This window comes from Trichosurus vulpecula, chromosome 3, assembly GCF_011100635.1.
Source record: "Trichosurus vulpecula isolate mTriVul1 chromosome 3, mTriVul1.pri, whole genome shotgun sequence".
NCBI lineage: Eukaryota > Metazoa > Chordata > Mammalia > Diprotodontia > Phalangeridae > Trichosurus > Trichosurus vulpecula.
This window is the reverse complement of record NC_050575.1, coordinates 106,069,077-106,090,953: the sequence shown is the minus strand read 5'-3', so window position 1 is coordinate 106,090,953 and position 21,877 is coordinate 106,069,077. Positions and strand designations below refer to the sequence as shown.

Genomic DNA, 21,877 nt, shown 5'->3' with positions numbered 1-21,877 from the left:
GAGGATGGACAGTGGCACATACCACTGTCAAATCTACTTCATTACAAAATGTATTTTGTTCATTTATTCTGACAAGTTTAGTTTTTATGAATAAATACCTCAGTTTATTAGCAAGCTTTCTTTATAGTACATATTTTGCCAAAGGGATGAGATGAAGTCATTTCCATTCAGCTTCTCAAGTAATGGTTGAGCTTGTATAACTTCTCTTTTACTAGAATGTCTTTGCTGTTTCTAAAGAAAAAATGTCTCAATTTTAAGTTAAAAATTTAACAACTTTTTCATTCAATAATAACCTCCGCATTACTTCAGATGAACATGGTTAGCAAAATTAAGAGAGACCCAACCGAACCCAGAGACGTGGGACACAATCCTGATATCCTCAACCTGAACTCATAATTTCAGCCAATTCAGTGAATCCTTTGGTCACTTTTCATGAGAGACACTCAGCTGGATCTTTTCCCTAAAGCAATAGCTACATTTCCACAGACTCCTGGGATACCATGGGAAACCGGCTCTGGAGTGGTTATATCATTCCCCTTTCAACTACTGCTGTTTTTATTCATTGCAAGACTAATTTGGTTGTTGTAGCTTCTTCAACCATGAGGTATAAAAAATGCTTTGGAGGGTTCCAGGTGGGCAAGGAAGACTTTCCCCTGCAGCACCAATAAGAAGGGGAATGAAGTGAAGTCATTCTCTGACATTGGCCTTAGGGAATTAAAGAGGGAATGGACTCCTATGTACTACTCTATCTCTAGTCTTTCAACAAAAGCAACTTCATGTCTGGTTTGTGATTAAGGCAACTCAGCTTGGCATGAGGGCATTAGGATATAGATGGAATAAAGGCTTTCCTTTGGAAAGGAAAGACAAGGATGGTCTAGCAAATGATGTTTAAACATAGGATTTTACTCCCTTTTTTAAAAAAATCATTTAAACTATGGGAATTGGCAAAATCTGCTTCGGCTGCAGTCACTAAAGCTGTACAGTTGGGAAAAGTTAACAGGGAGGCAGTGGTTTGGACTAAATCAAGGCCCCCCATTCAGCTTCCATAGGCCATTATTCCATGTCAATTACATGATGCTATTAATGGTCTTGGCACAGTTTGCCCAAGTTTATTAAGATCTAATTCCAAAGCCTTTGGCTGAAGTCAAATGTCGCAATTACACACAGAAACCAGCACGACAGAGTTGATGTGGGTTGGGTTGGATCATCTGTCCACATCTACCTTAACTAAAAATTCGGACTCCTTTCATAGAAAAACATCTGTGAATGTGAGATAATGGTTTTATGCATTTTATTTAGGAATAATCAAGGTTTGAAGTACCATTTAGAACCATTTCAAACTATACAAACAGTTTCTTTTTCCCTCCCCACATCAAGTCCACATATACAAGATTTAGGGGAAACACACAATGTAATTCTTAGAAGGAGCAGTAGTGCGATGAGGAGTGCTAGCCCTTGAGACCAATTGTAGGTAAATTTGCACTCGCATGAGCCACTGCAGGCAGTAGCAATAACCACAGCCCCAATCTAAGGCAGGTTTTAAACTTTTAAAAAATGTTTATCCACAATAAAAAAAAAGTTATCTTCACACATAAGGCTAAATTAACGTGTGCCATTGTCTCAGCCCCCTGTTTTCTCCACTGCACCCCCTACCCCTCATCTTCTAGAATCCTGAAGCAAGGCCTGTTTCTACTACATGTGAAATGGGCCCCTTTGGAGTCTACAGTCTAAAGTTCATCACCTTTAGACAAGCCACCAGAAGCAGGTCCATTTTGAACTGCATCCACTGAAGAGAATTCTGTTTTCAAATCCAGCCTATTTCTCAGCAGTGGTCAGTCTTGCAATAACAAAATGTTTAACAATCTTTCTCCAAATCTCTTCCTGCAGTATATAAGGGACAAAGTGCTTATACCTCAAATGAGATTACAGGTAGGTAGGAGAGGAGAGAGTAGAGCTGTTCTCAAGAAGTTACCTGTAGATCACTGGCAAAAACGCTGGTTTTTACAAAGGGTGTGCTTAATAACAGTCTCAATGAACAATCTACAGGGGGAGAGGGAGAGTGCTGGCATGTTTTCCTTTTTTTTTTTTTAAATGACAGTCATGGTACAGGCCACTCCTCCTGGCACAACTGAAGAAAGCTCTTGCCTACGGACAAAGCAGGAACTACAAATGTGCCAAAGATGAACTGTGTCCCTTCTTTAATTCCCACCTGAAAACAGTGTAGCTGATTATCAGGTTAAGTTTTTGGGGTGTAAAACCACACTCTTCCTGGTTCTAGTCTACCATTTATAATAGGATATGCCTCCATTTTCCAGCAGACTACAAACATGGTGTAGTGTTCTGTGGGCAGGAGGCAGAGATGATAGCAGTTTTTGAAATATAAATTATAAGAATTAATAGGCACCATGTGAGTAGAGTTAACACTTAAGAATGTGGACCTGACCTGGGGGGAAAACCCCTACATTTTGCAATTCTGAACAGCTTTCATCCTAGATTTTTCCCTATTGATTCCAGTTTCCTGACTCATCCTTTTAAAAGGAGGACAAAAAGTTAGATGAAAAATCTTTTAATGACGTAACCAAGACAAGTTGTTCTAGTCTCTCTCCCCTCCATCTCCGTCCCCTGATTTTCTCCTTTTTCTGAAAACTACACCCAAACAAGGATTAATTAAAACCTCTGGCTTCTTGTTCTTGGTTGCCCTTGAACCTCTCCCAGAAGAGTGAACCCACCAAAGCTACTGAGAAGCAGACAGCCTTCCAAAAGGCTGTATTTATTAAAGATTTTTAATGCAAATGCCTAATCTTGCCACCTTGACCAGGCAAAGAAAATATTTAGGCCCAAACAAAGCTTTGATTTAAGAAATGACCTTTCCTCCAAGTCTTTTCACTCATACCAAAAAAAGTACCGTTATAAAGAATCCACAGCAAGTCAGTCCTCATAACAGTCATCCTATCACACTAAATTTCCTACTTGGTCATTATTTTTGGCGATCAGGGCTCTGTGTACCTGGGCCAAGAGGACAGAAAGGTGCCAGCTGAATTCAGTTACCAATTCACTTCGTTCACTCGGGACACTGGGAATATATTGAATTGATAAGTGGGGGGAAAACAACTCTAATCCCTAGAAGAAAACTAATAATTATGTTAACCTACATAAAAGAGACTAGGTTTAAAGGATGGTCACATTGCATGGGGCCTCCTTTTCAATTAACCAATAATCTAGCCAAGTGCTCATTAGCCTATATTTAAAAATCAAAACCGTTGTGTTAATACTAAAAAACGTTAGACATTTTTTTTCCTCCCACTAACATGACTAGCCTGACTGAGGACATGATATAATCTGAGCAATAATAACTGCTAAAGTTGGGAATCTTCACATATAACTGCATAAACAAACCAAGTAATCCCCTGATGTATCCAATTATCTTAGGTTTCCCCACTGTTTTATTAAAGATTTTTCTACAACCTAGATGCAGCTTGCCAAATTATATATGGGCTACAGAAAACAGGGTGTATGGCATATTAGGTATAATGTGGTAGTAGCTTTTGGAAGACAGGGCTTCTGCTCTCGGAAGGTAAAGTGAAGCCTTCTATAGGCAGGTGTCCTCAGCCACATCTGAATACTATGAATGCTCCAGAGTATTATTCACTTGGGTTTGTGTTCATTTACCTGTACATATTTATCAGTTTTATCAAATAAAAGCTCCTATGGGTTTCTCTGCATTCAAGAAGAATAAAAGGAAGCTGGGCTTCCAGTTACCCTTATTACCAGAGTCTGAAAAAGCAACGAGATCTACAGAAGGGAGGCTATTTGAGGGAAAATGATGGAAGTCTGCCTGGTACCATCTTTCCTTAGTCTCTTGAAAAACAGTATGTTTAATGGAAGTCTTCCCAGATGGACTACCCTTTATTTTCTATTTCTTATGAATGACCCCTGAATTCATGCTTATTTTCTTGCATTTCTGCTTGGACAAATCACAAGATGGGATGACCAGTGCATTACAGAAATCTAATGAGCCGCTGGCAGTACATACACCCATTTGAGGGAAGTGACCCTCGTCTTGAAAACTGCCCTCTGCTCTATATGGTACAGGCAGAACTTAACCAACCATACACTAACATCTGGATTTATTAAACATACATTAAGGAAGTGTCACACTTAGCTTTACAGCAATACAGCTTTTGTACAGTCAAGGGCTTTGCAGTGCTTTGTAAAAACATTCTAAAAGTCCTTTTCTATTCCTTGGGGACTGACTGCCTGAGTTGACAATAAAATACTACAGCCTGGTAACACCAACCAAACTCTTTTGGTCCATTAAGAGGGAAGGAAGGTAAGAGCTGATAGGGTCCAAGACAGGTTATCGTGAGAAAAGGAGAATATTCACATACTTAAGGAAAGATTATATTCTGACACCCAGAGGAGTAAGATAATAGGGGCACTGTCCAAGAAGCTGGAGGAGAGTGGAAGAGGAATGCTAGCCACCATCTGCTCACTCAACAAGTGAGCGTACCACTTGCCAGGATACCAGCCTGGAGAAATGTTCTGAATTTCTATGACAATCCCAGGCAAGAGGGGAGTAGGAATAACTGCCCACATGCTTGAAACCAAGGAAAGATCCCCTCTAATACCTCAAGCTGACTTCTTTTGTCTTCAGAAAACAGTGCAAAAATCAAGCAGATCATGAATAAGTCAGGACCAGGGATCAAGTATTAGAAATGAGGCAGCACTCACAGAAGCAGTCTAACTATTAGTGCATTCAACTAACAACAAAAAAATTCAAAGTGCTAAGAGATCAGACTTCAGTAATCTATTTTTTAAAAAGCTATTTAAAAATGAGAACTCTTAAAGCACATATCTTTTCTACAATCAAAACTTCAAACAAGTAATCAAAAATATGAAAAGCATACCACATTATTCCATATTTCCTTCAACATAACAGATCTGGTTTCATCTATAAAAATTGGATCTATATCTTCATGTAAAAAATTAAACATCTAAGAAAACAGGCAATAAGAAACATAAATGTACATAATCTTACTACTCTCCAAAGACCAAGTGCATACTGGGAAGAGGAAGTGAAAGGTTAGTCAGCTTATAAAATATTCTTTTTTCCTTAAGAAAAACCAACTCAACTCCCAGTCCTCTCCTACTTCCAATTCAAGACTATCTTCACTTAGAAGACAACACAACACTTTGGCTACATGCAAAATTGTGGCGATGCATCCTAGAATGCCATGATGGTTGCCAGCAGGACCATCAAACCCAGCTGTCCACTCCATGAACCTTTTTTTTTTTTTTTGCTTCCAATTTTTCTACTTGGTTTTGGTTTCTCCTGTGATTTACACCCAAAGCACTGGGCCTCTGACACCCATAGTTAATATTTTTATTTTATTCCATTTTAAGTACATAGATCTGAGATCAAAATACTTCCTTCATCACTTGCTTATGTAAAATTCTCTGCAAGAATAAATATCAAACCATATTTAAATATACTCAGATACAAGGACATGAGCAGAACACGGGTCTTTTCTGTATCCCTGGGATTTTCCTTTCAGCTTTCCTTCCTGGTTCTCTCACAGTGCTGACAATGCAGCCATTAGGTCATAGCCATTTGAGAGGGCTAATGCATGTAAAAAAAAGTTCACAATATTAAAAAGATCCTAAGTCTTCCACTAAACTGCTTTTTCTGTAAGTGGACCTGCATATGTAGTGGACAGTTTTCATGTCCAGAATGTATTCTGTGAACTCTGCCTGAATATGCTCCAACACTGCAATTTTCTTTTACTAATTTTTTCCATTAGAGTGTTTGGATTATACATTTAATTTGACCTCTAATAAAAGAACCAAGAGAACATTCTTCAGTAAAACTCTGCAGTTAATACAAGAAGAAACTATGGGAGTAATCATGTTTCAAGGGTTGTCACTTTGGAAGTGAGATTCTTAAGTGGGATACTTTGAGATTGGCCTTCTCTTTGCCTCTCCCCCAGTCGTGTTCAGTGTACAAATAAATACAAAGACATTCATTTCCAATGCACAAGCTGTTTTTCCTTAATATCTATGGTAATTCATTTACTAAAATGTACATATCATGTACATTTTACAAGGTAATATCAAATGAGTATTTGTACTGTATATGTGCATATATAAATTAACCTGCATGTATATAAACACTAGAGAAGAAAATCATGTATTTGTTCTCTGGAGGAAGCTATCACTCACAAATCCATGCTCGTGACATAACATCCAACACAATCCATCAGGACCACACCAATGTCATATCCAACACAGAGTGCAAAATGACAGAATGCAAGTCTTGGTAAAACTCCCAGGTCATTTTCTCAAGAAAAACGGGTGAGCTAGAGGGGTTAGGTTCTGGAAGAAATAGTACGAAGGCCTCTGGATTTCAAAGAAAGAGTTCTCCCAGACCACAGAATAAAATTTCCCTTGTCCCAGAAAAGGCACCTTTTTCTACTATAGGCCAATTCAACTACGTGGCTTGCTATATGTGCCCTTAAAGTGCTTATTTGGGATAATGAGGGCTGAGGGGAGGGCATGCTTGATTTCTGCTAGCTAGCCATAGTTCATGCCACTCAATTTCCAACATAATTAATTTTCTTTATTCTACTTGCCTGTCTTAAGTTGGCCACACATCACAGGGCCACAGAGGTTTATTTTTCAGAATTTCCTGTGTCTCAGTTTACTCTGGACCCTGAAGTCCTGCTCTCCCTAACTCTACTCTAAAGAGCTGATAGCCATTACTTTCCTGAAGTCAAGGCAAAGGGAATAGCATCTACAGTAGCGACCACTAGACTTGGCATCAGAGAACCTGATTCAAGGACCCATTCTGCTAGCTGTGTGATTTTAGGCAAATCATTTAAACTCTTGGGGCTTCAATTTCCTCATCTGTAAAATAAGGGAACTGGATGATTTCTGAGGTCCCTTCTAACTCTGACATTCTACGAAATTCTCTGGAAATAACTGTACATTGCTCAGTTACCCCTAATGAGCACGGATAGGTTCATCTTACAACTTGTCTAAGATGCTTTCCAGTCCATTCTTGAACTGGGAGATATATTAGAAATGAGATCAGAAGTCTTCCCAGGGAAGTTGCTTCTTCTATTAGAAGATTTTTGTATGAATAAAGTAAATGGTAGATTCAAACAATTATTCCATACTTCAAAAGATATCATTTCAGCTGATTTTCCAAAAATAGCAAATTCTCAAGGGAGGCAAAAATGATAAGCTAGAGATTAAACTACATTCGGTTACAAGTTGAGGCGAACATTTTAAAAATCAATAAATACTTCATGATTTCATCCTTAATCTTTAAATCTTATGCATTCACCAGGAGAGAGAACTAGTAGAACTCTCGGTTAGACAAGCAAGATGAGAAGTTTTATGATTTCATTGGGAAGCCCTATACCACTGACTTTAAATTGAGGGCTATTCCCAACTCAAATAACTAAGAAAGTCACTTAATCTCATCTCATTCTCAGCTTTCTTATTGGTGAAGTGGTGATTATGTTTGCCACATCTTATCCTTCCCAAGTTTGTATGAAAATTTAGAGATCGACATTTATAAAGTGCTTTGAAATCCTCAGGTGAAAGTTGCTACGCACAGTGGCTTTGTTTACAGATTTTGTCTTTTTATCTAATACTGGAACATTTCTGGCTTTAAGAAGTAGGCGTTTGAATACATATCCCAGGTTCAAGATCAAATACATCTTTTAACCCAATAATGGACAAATAGTAAATAACTGATCTAGAATTTTTCATGAAAAGGAAACTAATCAAGTAACCATTTTTTTTTTAACCTGGGTGGTGGTGGGGGGAATGGCTGTTATTCAACTATAACTTCAGACAAAAAAACTGTTGCTTAGAGACTTACTGATCAGAGATTACATAACAAAGCAGAATTATTTTTAGAAAGGGGTCCACAGAAAGGGCTCCAGATTAAGTCGTAAGTGTACTGATGACATGCTTTCTAGATTCAATGCACTGCACCCTGATAAAAGACTTAGAGAGGAGTAAATGTAGTGATATCAACCTTCAGAGAACAGACACTAAATATATATAGAGAAAAAGGAAATGCACTGCTTTGCTAATCAAAAGTTTCTATGTAATGAACATGTTTATAATCTGATGTTTTATTAAATGTGTATAGGCAGATGTATATGTTAAAAAGTTGGTTCTGTTGTACATGAATAAGAAATCTGAAATATTTTATCCACTGAAGGCAAAAAAGAGGTCCTATATTGCAGGAGGAAGAATCTGACATGAACCCTGCTCTGCCCAGCTCAGCATATCATCCTAAATTGGCTGTGAAGAGCTCTGGGCTGACCAGTGAGTTCCCCAACAGCCTCTCCCCAGTGTGCTTGGCTAAAAGTCTCACAACAGCAGGCACTGTAACTGGCCCCTGCAGCAGAGGTTCAGATCTGGCCCATTCCATTTGACATCTTCCCACATTTGGCAGATCCTTCATGGCAGTCAGTTTAAATTCAATCTGCTTCTGGAAAAAAGAAAAAAAGAGATACATAAAATACATATGAGAACAGACGTCAAACATGTGCATGTGAAAGTCTAGGCATCTTAAATGTACTATCACATTCTCAAGTTAAGAGCTGTTTGAAGGCTCACTTAAAGCTAAGTAGCCCCCACTTCCAGGTTCACCTCAGTTGCAGATTGAGGGAGGAGAGCTGCTAATTGGCTAAATCCAATACGGCAATCAGAATACAGCTAAGTGCTGCCTCCTCTGGCCAGGTGCCACGACCCAGAGGCCATGTTGTGTCTTCCTCTGTTCACTGTCTTACATAGCTAGCCTCAGTCCCTTAGAACACTCCTCTAAGATAAGCAGGCAGTCTGATTTTCTAGGCAGATTTTTACTGTAGCCTTGATCTTTGTTTCACAGTTTTCAGCCCTGAGTGCATAGTAAACAGGCACCTTAAAAAAAAACAAAACAACCCAGGGTTGACCTTGACTAAAAAAGCATTTCCAAAACAGGACTTTTAACAGCTTATGGTGATTAATGACAATCAGTAACATTCTTTTATGTTATCTACCCTGGCCTATGACAGTCATTTGGGGCCTGTGACCAAAAAAAATAAAATAAAATCAGGCCATTAAAGTGTAGCATCTCCCCTTCCCCAGCCTTCGATGAAATGCCACATACCCCTTGTCATCCCACTGTACGAATTACCTACAGCAGAATCAAGAGGAGTAGGCACAGACCTATAGCATAGATCTATATCTGTGAAGAACCTCAGGAGTCAACCTCTTCATTTGGCAAACCAAGAGAGGAAGGCCTGCAGAAGTTAAGTCAGTTGCCCAAGGTCACACAGGTAATAAGGGTCAGAGGTAGGATCTGAAACCACATTCTCTTAGTCCAAAGCCAGTGCTCTTTCCAATATACCACACTGCCTCAAAGTGGTAAAAGCCATGAAGATACCAACACTTGCATTACAAGCACAGGTAATACGCTTCCAGTTCAGACTTGGTAATAAGCATAATTTTCATTTCCTCATGTCTTGGAAGCTGAAACAATCATACTTGGAATCAGGGAATTATAGAAAAAAATAGAAGTATAAGGGATTTCTAAAGGTCACCTTTTTCCAACATCAAGTTGGATTTGAAGTTGCAAGAGAGAAACTCTGAACATTTTGGAACAAACCTGTCAGATGAAAGGAGAAAAGGCCTCCTCTGCCAGGTTTTCAGTTTTAAGACTTGAGGTTTAAAAAAATGAATCATTTAACATTACATCCTTTCAAGCTGACTCAGGGCCAGCATTAGTGCCACAATTAAGCACATTCACTATTACCACATCAAAGGTTTACATAAAAGGCTGTCTATCTAGAAAAGTTATTGAGCATCATTTACTCACCCCACAAAGGAAAGCTGGCTATAACAGGAAGATGAAATGCATTTACTGTGACTAACAGCATAGGAAGGTTGTATTCTTACACTATTATTATTTATCATTTACTGTGCAGCAACACTGTTTGCAAAAAGACTGTGATTCAGATATTAACATTGTATTTAGGCCATACAAAAGCATGCTACTTTGATTAGGAAAAGCAAAGTGTTCACAGTGATTATTCATAATCTTCCTCATGCTAATAATTATTTAGTTGTAGCTAATAGTCACGAAAACACATAGTAATTATAGGTGGGCCAACAAAAAGGTTCACTTTTAGTGCTACCCGTAACACATGTACCACTGGTTTGATAGCTCGCCACTGAAAATTGTGGATAATTAAAAAACTTATGTGAAACAATCACTGCAAAATTTATGTTTTAAAATTGGTCTGTTCTTTTTATTCATATGCTCTTAAAACATTTAGAGAAAGAAAAGCTGAAAGTTTTCCATTTATAGAAAAATATTTATAGTGGTACTTTCCATGGTAGCAACAAACTGGAAGCAAACTGAGTGCCTATCAATTGGAGAAAGCTGAATAACTTGTGTTTGAATGACAAGGAATATTATTACTTCATAAGAAATAGAAAACAGAAGGTACTCAGAGAAACTTGGGAAGACTTGTATGAACTGAGGCAGAATCAAGTAAACACAACTATATGAACATTCTCTAGAATGACTACAATAATGAAAGGAAGGTAATATTGAAAAACACCAGCACTTTGATAAATGCAACGCATGATCTTGACTTAAGAGGAATGATTATGAAGCAAGCCTTCCTCTTCTCACAAGTGGTGGGCGATAGCTATAAAACGAGGTATGATTTGCCTGACATAACCAATACGGGGTGTCCCAAAGTCTTAGTGCAGTTTTAAGCACTTTTGGAACATTATGTACATTGGTTTGTTTGTATTAGCTGTACTTTTGGGGCAGTTTTCTTCTATTATTTCTTGAATTATGGTATTCAAGTTCTTTGATTTGTGTCCTGGGAGACCTATAATCCTGCAGCTCAGTGGCACATTGGATAAAGTGCTGGGCCTAGAGTTAGAGAGACTTGAGTTCAAATCCAGCTTCAGATACGTGCTAGCTGTGTGACCCTGGGCAAGTCACTTAAATGCTGTCAATTTTCTCAACTGTAAAATGGGGGCCATAAAAGCATCTACCTTCCAGAGTTATTGTAAAGATCAAATAACATTTATAAAGCACTCAGCACAGTACCTGGCACATAATAGGTACTCATACCTTGCTTGCTGCCTCCCCCTCTTCCCTTTTCTACACATCCTACCTTAGAGATTAATGTTTTGCTTGATTGGAAGTCATTTTTTTAAAACCTTAATCCTTTTTGTTTCTTTTCTTCCAGATTGTCTTTCATTTCAGTGTATTTGCATTCTCACTCAGTAACTCTCTTTTGTTTCTCTGGTGAGATTTACTACCATGGCAAGTTTTTCTATTCTGCCAATTATCTGCTTTCGCAATTTTTATTTCTCTTTTAAATCATTCAGGAACATCCTGTTGTGGTTCCATGCTCTCTTGGGAATCTACAAGGTCCTCTGTGTTATCATGTATTGATCAATTTTCCTTTGCCTTACAATATTTATTCACAGATATAAGGACTCTTGGGTGATATGGAGGCCTTATTCCCTCCCTTCTGTTATTAATATCTTCTGTGAGGGTTTATCTGCTTATGCTCAGAGTCTTTAATTTTCTTCCTTTTGAGATTTTTGGTAATTTCAATCTTCTTTCTTTATATTCCCCTATCGATTGCTTTCTGACTCCTTCCCCTTTGAAGGAGGTTTCCCTAAAAGCTGACCTAAAGGCTGTCTCAGCCTTCTCCTACTTGGACACTTCACAAACCTCAGTCTCTGCCCCAAGTGACTTCTGAGGGGGTCAGAACTGGCCCCAGATGGATGCTGGACTCTTCCTCTCAGGGCTAGTGGAGTGCTACACCACCACACACACATGTCCTGCCCTATTTCCTTCGATTTTCTTGCTGAATTCTACTGCAGTACAGAGCTATGCCTCCCTGCTGTCCTTGCCAGAGTAAACTTCTGCTTTTTGGTTTTCCTTGGCACTGGGAGGAGCAGGGAAAGGTTGAGTACTGTTGCAAGCCCATCAGTCTCCTAGTGCTCCTATTGGAGGAGTGAAACAGGAAGTGCTGAGTAAGCACATTGGGTGTTAGGGTTTAATTTTCACTCATTAGCATTCTTTGTGTCCTAGAGAGAGTTGAAATTGCCGTATCTTTTGTCCATAATTCCTATTTTGGACAAATATGAGAGAAAATGTCTAGTTTGCCATCTTATTGGTCAAGTGACCCTGAAGTAGGCTATACTTGTTTGTCACAAGGAATGGTTCCGTGGGAGTAGCAGTCATTGGGAAATGCCAATGATGTAAGAAAGAAAAAAAGCATCAATAAAATACATGCTTAAAATAAGAAAAAGGGTGGTGGCCATTTAAGAAGTTTTAGGACTAAAGTAGATTATGGTAAAAAGCCTTTGGGGAATTGATAGTCTCATAGGCAATTGAGTCTAGTGGAAAGAATGATATACAGAGGAATAAGGAAGACCTGGGTATGAATTCCTCCTCCGATATTTACTTGTTCTCTGACCCTGGTCAAGTCAGTTAATCTTTCTCCACCTCAGTTTCCTCATTTATCCCCGTAAAATGGAGATTAAAATTAACATCTACCTCACAGGGCTTTTGTGGATAATAGGTTAACCTATTTTCTTGGCAAAGATACTGGAGTGGTTTGCCATTTCCTTCTCCAGCTCATTTTACAGATGGAGGAAAGTGAGACAAATAGGGTTGTGATTTGCCCAGGGTCAGGTAGCTAGTAGATATCTGAAGTCAGATTTGAACACAGGAAGATGAGTCTTCTTGACTCCATTATCTGGCACTCTATCTACCGTGCCACCTAGCTGTGAAGTTAAATAAAAAGTTAAATGGTTGCCCAAAGTCACAAAGGTAGTAAATATCAAAGGTGCAATTTGAATCCCTGGTCCTCTGACTCTAAAGCCAGTGATCTTTCTATTGTACCATATTCCACTTAAAGGATCATCTTTATTCTATGTAAAACAACTTGTAACAAAGCTTAGTTGATCAAGTGGGAGGAGGGAGTATTATTAAGTAAACTTTCTTGATTAGATGAAAGAAAATCTCAAGATTTCCTGGGGAAGTGAAAGCAGTTTAGTCAATCTTTTCTGTTTTTTGGATAAGGTGGTGAATGGTGAATGAATAGTAGTGGTTAGTGATTTACTGACTTCCCTAAGATTAAAAAAGTAGCTAGTTCTCTCTCCGAGAGATAAATTGTTGAAAAAGATAAGTACTAATGAGCAGTACTACCTCTACCTAGGTCCTCAAAGAGGGTCACTCAAAGCACACAGAATGTGAGTACCTTAAGTTCAGAAGTGGTTTCAGTTTTGTCTTTGCACTCCCAGAAGCTAGCCTAGTTCCTGGAACAGAGTTGATGCTTAATAAAGGCTTGCTCAGAAGCCAAGGACCCGGCCATTTCATTGTCCAAAAGCACTAAGAACACAAAGGTTTCAGATTTTAAGAATAATTTCGGTTGAATTAAAGTGGTTTTCTCTTATTCCCAGCAAAGAAAACCAGAATTATATTAAGTAGCAAAGACAGCTAAAATTTAGTGGGAAGAGGTATCTAAACTTGTAAATTGGAATTTATATCACTTTAAATTTCCTCTCTCCTTTCTTTTTTCTTCCTTCCTTATAGTCATACTGTGTCTAAGACAGGTTTTTTTTTTTTAAACATTTTATATGTCAAGGACCACTTTGGCAGTTTGCTAAAAGCCCATAGGATCCCTCCTCAGAATAATATTTAATATTTATAAATGCACAAATACCTAATATTTCAAAGGAAACTAATTATATTGAAATATAGTTACAAAAATATTTTTATAAACCATGTACATGAATCCCAGGTTAAGAGTCCCTGGTATAGGAATGTATAATCAACATCTACATATGCCTTGCCTTGTAAATCCAAGCCTAGAAAACAAGGCCAAATATCACAAATTCATATTATTAATTCTCACCTATGAAGAAAAACTAATTTTGGTTAGTGAAAGCCCATGCTACCCTGGTTCTCTAAGGTCTTAATATTCTATCTCCTTCTTCCATGAACATGCATTTCCCACACCTAGAAGGCAATCTCTCATTTCCTTATCTTCTTTCTTATCAGCTCAGGGGTCACTTCTTATTTGAAGCTTTCTCTGATTCTTCCAAATTAAAGTGTGTTGTTTTCTGTCTCTGATATTTTCCTAGAGCATTAGGTCTCTTCCTTGCCCCATTACACCTCACCCTGCACTATACTTTTCTGTGTAGTGTTGTATATAGACTATCCTGCCCTGCCTCATCCCGTTAGCATGTGAGCTTGTCAACGGGCAATCACAGTGTCATAAGACTTATGTGAAAACCAGGTTTATTACAAGAGAAATGAACATGCATGTGGAACCCAATGGCTTCACTGTCTTTACAGAAGTTTACATTTTTATAATAGCAGGACCAAGGGAGGAGGGGAAACCAGGAACGTGTGTGATATGAGAGAAGAACAGTGCAGCAAAGGTGGGAAAAAAGACAAGACCACTGCCCCCTGGAAGGAGCAAGGTGATGGCAAAAGCCTCATTCTTTTCCCTTGGGAACTGCTAGACTATGGAGATAGGAGGGTCTGCTTATCTGCAAAGGACCCCAGCTGCATAAGTATTATCCCAGCCTGGCACAGATTGGCTGGTGCCTGTCTTGCCTCTCAAGGACACATAGGGAGTCCAGCTTGAGGTGCAACAACAAATTACGTCAGCTCAGGGGGAGCTTTGTCCTTGACACATTCAGGACCCCTACATGCTCTGGGTCCAGTGTTTCTGGAAAACATGGCAACTCAAAAAGACAAGTTCAGGGGACCCTTTAACAAGCTCCCTGAGGGCAAGTTTTTAATCTTTGCATTGTATCTTTAAGCTTTGCATATGATAGGTGTTTAACAAATGTTCTCCAAATTGAATTTTTGAAAGGACACGGCATTAAGATCAGTTGCAGGAGGAAAATAGGCCACACAATTATCCATGAGGTAATGGCACATAGAGAAAGCACAGATAACACATTCACAATCTCAAAATCTTACTAGGCTTCTACCAAATTTCTCACTAGAATTAATGATCTATAGATGAATGGGCTCATCAGTTTCACCCCCTTCTTCTTAGACATCCTTTAATATATGTATTAACAAACAGTAAAACAAATGAAAACTTAAAGAAAGGGGAAGAAGGTCCCAGAGAAAAAGACCTAGGGAACCCATTAAATGCATAATCAAGGCCTGGAAACCTGAGAGATGTTTGCCTTTCAAATGTGCTTCTTTAATAATGCAGATCCCTCCAAAACAGACTTTAAACCAGTGGTATCAATTAGAACCAATCCTAGGAGGCTACCTACTTAGAAAATCACAAATTAACATTATCTATGTTGTAATGTATTTTTATTTATTTTGTTCCCAGGCCATGAATGTGACACCTCTGCTTTAAAATACAACCCATACAGTTCCACAGAAAAAGGATGAGATTCAAAATATTGAAACCAAACATCTATACTCTTCTAAGAGTTATTAAATGATTTTCTATTATTAACAACATTTCTTCAACAGATAAATTTAACCCAAAAGTTTGAGAAATGGCAGCAGAAAAGGCAGTGCATACGTTTTTATTTATCAAAACTTACCAATCTTATATAACGCCAATTAAAAATCCTTTTTTTTCTTACTCATTAATCTTTCACTGTTGGATTTTTAAAAATTCCCTCCCTTCCCCTTTTCTCCCCCCATCACTTCAAAAAACAAAACCTAACATGAAGGCATATGTACTTCCCCACATCAGCACTACATCTCAAGAACTTCTGGGAGCCACTTCCTACTCACAAATTAGTTCTAGGGCAGCTGGAGAGACCACCTTAGACACACTAAGTTCTTGCCTCAGCACTAGTATAACCCTATAAAGGGTTGGCTCTTTCTCCCTCCTCTAGCATTACATTAACTCATCCTCATGACTTCTGTCTCCTTCTCACTGTGCCACAGATGTCCCATGGAGTAGGTTGTCAATCTTGCCCAGAAGCCTTAAAATCAACAATCATCAAACTTGCGTTAGTATTGAAGACCAGACCAGTTGAGAAGAGTGATCTAGATGCTTGGTACTCTTATGTTCCCCACTGTAGACAGTGATACACTGTGATTCCTTACCTAGCTGGATTCCAGCCTGAGGGCTCAGTGTGTCAAAAGGTTCTGAACTGATCTCCTGGCCAGTGGGCTCCCAGGACTCACTGTTCTCGGACACTTCTGAATAGGTGTCACATGTCCCTTTGTGATTTCCTGCTTGTTCTCCAGTGCTGGAATACTGGTCCTCACTGCAAGTATCAGATACAGCTCGGGTTTCCTCACCCATTTTTTCGGCAAACCATAGTTTAACCTGTTGTGAGCTCATCTGAGTTTTGTCACATAAGCTCTGAAGATCATCTTCATACAGCGTTTTGTGTGTTTTATAATAATCCTGAAGAAGCTCCCTATTGCTTGGACTGATGACCAATAGACCAGGTGGGAAATTACCATGCTTATAGTCCTCATACCACTTCAATTGTCCATTTTTAAGTGCATATCTACTGTCTCCAAACCAGCGTACGACCTCAGCCCTGGGCAGGCCAGACTGGGAGATGAGACCATCATATTCCTGATTTGTTGGCCACTGGGTTTGGACAAATAGCTGCCTGAGCAAATGCCTTTGCTGGGCAGTCTTTTTATAATTAATTTTGTTCTTGGGTTGTTCCAGGGATTTGCTCAAACCCTGCTCATCCTCATGGTCATTGGTACTCAGTCCAATTGATTCATTTCTGCCATTTGCTTCTGTCACTCGCAGATTCTTGAGATTGATTTTGATGGGGCTGACTTTCCGCTCCACTCGAGGACGGTCGCTACCTGGGGCCTCTGAAGAGCCATTCTCATTTGAAACCCTCCACTCATCAGCAGGATCCTCTTCACCACAATCTTCTTCAGCCTCTTCCTCCTCTTGAGAAGCTGCTTCTTCAGATTTCTTGTTCTCTTCTGCAGACTTTTTTTTCCGTCGCTCTGAAAACCAGCTATCGATTTCTCTTCTCGTCATTTTGGTTTCACTTCTTAGTCGGTCTACTTCTTCCTCAAGGGGAAGAGGATTTTGTGCAAAACTGCTCTCCAAGGCTCTGAGCTGTTCTGGTGCTCTCTCCTTATATTTTGTTGGGGTGAAATCTGGTGTTTGATGCCAGGATTGCCGTTTGGCTGAGTGATGAACTCCTGGTGTTGTTGCTGTTGTCACACAAGCTAGGTCAGGTGCTTTGGGTGACAGAGTGAAGGTAACATCAGGTGTGGAGTCCATAATCATAGAGCTATTATCTCCAGGTAACATGCTTCGAGTACCTTTCAAATTTCTGCAATGGTATCTTCGATCACTGAACCATTTTCGAACCTCCCTTGTAGTCAGGCCTGTAATTTTGGTCAAGTGCTCTACTTCACCTTGTCCAGGGAACTGATTCCTACAAAAGCTACCTTTCAGAGCTGATAGCTGTTCATGAGATTTTTTATTTTTGTAGATGCTAGAATCTAGGAAAGCTTGGGAAGTTATAGTTGGGCATGCAGTGAGCAGAGACTGAGCAGCATTTACCACCTTTACGGTGGATGCAGTATTTGAGCAAACAGTGTTATGCGGTGCAACAGCTGGCTGCTTGGGAACAGAGGTAACTGCTAAAGTGAGAGAGGAACTTGTCCCCTGTAGCCCATTGGCCATTATTGGCTGAGTAACCAGCAATCCGCCTGTACCTTCTGGTTGCCCTGTAACAACATGACCAGGTAAGGCAGCCTGAATGAGATGTTGGACATTGCCAGCATTGGCAACCAAAGGGGTATTTAAAACTGTGATTGTAGGCTGAGGTACTGACTGGATAACTGTGTTAAACATCTTTTTCCTTGCATCTTCTATCTCCTCAGGGGACCAACTGATACCTTGCTTCAATCTTTGGGCAGTAAACCAAATTTTTAGTTGTTCTTCAGGGTACTTGGTCACAACAGTCAAGTAGCAAAGCTCGGCTTTGGTTGGGTAAGGGAATTTATGGAAAGAGTTTTTCAGGAAGCTATTTGAGTCCATGGCTGCATTATATGTTGGAATGCTGCTCAGTGGAATCATCACTTTGGGAAGCGATTTCGATGTGGGCAGTGGCTGGTGGTGATGGTGTTGTGTATGCACCTGGGGTTGCTGCTGAATAGATAGAAACTGAGCTATGCCAGCCGGTAAAACAGGCACAGTTCCGATTAGTGGACCATTGGCAATGTGTGAAGATTTCACAGGGTTGCTGGTTGCCTGGCTGACTGGAGTAGATCCATTGGTGAAAGAGTGGTCATTCTCTTTCATCTCACTTTCACCAACGGACTGACTGACTAAGTTTTCCCCAGCTGGCTGACTTAGTAAATTCTCTCCAACAGATGGATTCTCCTTCAGGGTATGAATTTTTTTGGCTTCAGCTTTCCCTTTCATTATCTTCATAATTGGAGTTTTAGTAATGATAATTTCAGCTTGTCCATCTATCCCTTCTTCATAGGACTCCCCTGAAAGGTCATGACTGCTGGTGCTATCAGAGATGAGTTGCTCTACAGTTATATGATTGTCCTGTTTGGCCACATTCCAAATGAAGCTGATTTCACCAGTATGACATTTGGCATTGTGGAGTGAAAGCCCTTCAGAGGTTTTTGCCATAAAACTGCATTCAATACATACAAAAGTGGGGTCTTTATTAAAGTCTGTGTGTTCTGAGTTAATATGCCCCATAAATTGATTCTTGTCTTGAGACCCAAAATCACAATATTTACATATGTAAGAATCACCATCAAAAGTACTTCGATGCCCATTAGACAGTGTTCCATTATTATTGTTGTTGTTGTTAACAGCATCATTAACAGGAGGTGTTTCAGGAGGTAACTCTTGCTGAGTTCCTTCATTAAAACCTTCAACAGGGTCTGCTTCTGTTTCCTGTAACACCACCGTTTTTACTGGTATCATGCAAGGGGTGGTAGATTTCCGTTTGCTGGCCATTGCTAGAGTCTGTTCAGGTGATCAAAGCTTGAAAGCTCTTTTCAGCAAGGGCTTCACAGTCCAAATTCCAGCTAATCCATGAGGTTCAAAGAAGTATTCTCCAAGAGCTGAATCTCAATTGCTGAAGAGTGTACATTTTCCCTGTTAAACCTAAGGAGGAAGAAAACAAGCAATTAACTTCTTTAAAAGTATTTAATTCACAGATATAGTATAGATTCTTGAATACACTCTACAATCTGGTTCCAATTTCCACAACATTTTCAAAGGAAGTTAGTCAAGCAGTTTGGATATGAGGGTTCTGTTGAGACAGTAGAACACAGTTGCAAGAAGGGCTAGATCTGGAGTCAAAATACTTAGATTCATATCCCAGCTCTGCTACTTATTCTCCGAGTCATCATGTACCAATCACTTGACCTCTCATTTCTTCATCCGTAAAATGAGGAGGATGGACAACCTTTAAGGTTCTAGCTCTAAATCTATGATCCCATGACCTGTAGATACTACAGTACAATATACACAAGAGTAACCTAGCCATCTACCATTTCAGTTCGTTTGACTGGAACAACTTTTTCATGTCACCCCTACAGCTTTTCATGAAGCTCAGGGAAAAAATTTCTAAGTACCTTTAAACTAATTCTGACCATGTTAGCATAGGAATAAAAGATCTAGTCTAATTCTGGCTCAAAAATTTAGAGCAGTAAACATTTTTCTATGTACATCTTTTGTTTGAAAATTCTTTGCATATCAAAGGATAAAAAGAAAACTCAGAATGGAAAGGCCACAATATCAAGGGAGTCCCAATGTCCAGAGATATGATGGCTAGTGTTCTCACATAATCTTTGACAAGCTATTTATTGTTATTCCTTCCGTCTCATGTACCACTTCTAAGTCACAATGCATGTTCCTTTAGGTCTGAGATAATTATAAAATCTTTTATTCAGTCCTTAGCCATTTTTATGCTGAAAGATATCCAAAGTTGAAAGATACAGATTTAGTTCCTATAGATATGCAACAAATGCACAATGATTCAGGGCAACATTTCTTTATAATTGATGAGAATTTATTAAGTGACTACTATATGCTAGTACTAGGAAAACAAAAGTGAAACAGTCCCTCCTCTTAAGGAGCTTACATTCTACTGGGGGGATTCAACATTTTTCAGATAAATACAAATTACATATAAAATAAATAGAAATGCAAAGTTAAGAGGTGCTGATGACTGGAGGAATCTCAATGAAAAATATACCACATAGTAGGTACTCAATACGTAGCTATTTAATTAAATTGAATAGTCTATTCATATGATGATGGATCATCTGCAGAATCTGTAAGGGGCTAGCTACCCTTTCATCATCTTACAATGAATTAACAATAATGAAAAAATCTAGCCTGAACTAGAATTTATGCATCTTATATAACCTTTTCCTTTGGCATACACTTATCATTAAGCCTTCTCCCAATTACTGAGACAGATGAATACAGAATAGCAGTACTGATACACCTATCCAGTGTTTGGACTTTCAGAAACCTTAATGCCCTTTGAACAGAAATAAGTCCCAAATTCACAAAACCCACGGTATTCATTTCATGGCATAGTTATACAGCCACTCTTTCCCTTCTCAGACATGTAGTGTGTATAATATTTTAAGCACAATAATTGGTTTCTGATCTCCCTGGGCAATCTTTACCTGCATTTCAGAGTGAAGGAGAACAACAAGATTGAGGGCAAGAAGCGTGAGGAGGCAAGAGAACAATGGATAGCAGTGGCAGAAAAGTGACAGAAAATAACCAAGGCAGCATAAGCAAGGAGATGGCAGCATCACCAACTATAGCGCAGTGCGGTACAGCTGGGTTTGAGTCAGTGAGACATGAGTCAAACAAGTCACTTCCCCTCTCTGTCTCTGCCTCTGTCTGTCTGTTTCTCTCACTTTACTCATCTGTAAAATGAGAGGGTTCCCTTTCAGTTCTAAATCTATGATCCTGTGAACAAGAGAACAATCTGGGGGAAATCAATTTAAGAACATGCCAAATCTTAAACACTCCAATAACCTGAGAGAATCCTTATTTCAACACAGTACAAAAATAGCTTATAATGGCTCCAAGTCACTAAGAAAAGGTTAAATTATATTCAGTATTATTTTAACTAAAGGAGGGAAATGTCTCAGGATATACAAGATGTGGCTAAAAAGGCAATGAAGTTGACTTTCTTCTTTTTAAAAGTGGGGGAGTTGGACAAGATAACTTTGAGGGTCATTTCAGGCTCTAAATCTATAACCCTATGAATATGCATATTCAAATAATAATGATTCTTCAAAATAGTTACCCTGAGTGGCTGGTCCCTCATTCAAATGATGCTGCCACTGCTCAAAACATTTTGGGAGATAACCTTTTGCAATGGCCCTCATAAACTGTAATTCTCAATGGCGGTAAATTTTCACACAAAGTCAGACTTCAGTTTTGGAAACAACAGTCATTCAGAGCTAAGACTGGTAAATAAGCTAGGCGATCAAGTTCAGCAATAAATATAATTTTTAAAAGGTAATGTTGCCACAATAAGATTAATTTCTTTACATGACTCAAACTGATGCTGAAGGCAATTTCCAAAAAAGTTTAGAGCAGAGATTCTATCCCTTTTTTTTTTTTGCCAGGGACACATTTGGCTTTCCAATGAATTTGTGGACCACTGGAATAAGGATTTTAAATGCATCAAATAAAATACACAGGATTACAAAGGAAACCAATTATTTTACCATAGTTATCAAAATATTTTAGAAAAAAGCCAAGTTCATAGGTTCCAGGTTAAGAACCCATGGTTTAGGACTACGAAAGACAGGCATGCTAGAAGAGGGGTATAGCTTCCCAAGAGA

The 21,877-nt window shown here is 39.0% G+C and overlaps 1 protein-coding gene across 2 annotated transcripts in view; it reads right to left on the bottom strand.

Annotated features, from left to right (window-relative positions):
- Positions 1 to 1,274: 1,274 nt before the first annotated feature.
- The window catches only part of ZHX3 (zinc fingers and homeoboxes 3), a 167,185-nt gene continuing 146,582 nt past the window's right edge, over positions 1,275 to 21,877 (bottom strand). For both annotated transcript variants that reach the window (XM_036748116.1, XM_036748117.1), the window contains 2 exons: positions 16,142 to 19,160; positions 1,275 to 8,509 (listed from right to left, as the gene is read on the bottom strand). In XM_036748116.1, coding sequence (XP_036604011.1) covers positions 8,499 to 8,509; positions 16,142 to 19,010 — 2,880 coding nt within the window. In that variant the 5' untranslated portion in view covers positions 19,011 to 19,160 and the 3' untranslated portion in view covers positions 1,275 to 8,498. The remainder of the gene's footprint in view (positions 8,510 to 16,141; positions 19,161 to 21,877) is intronic.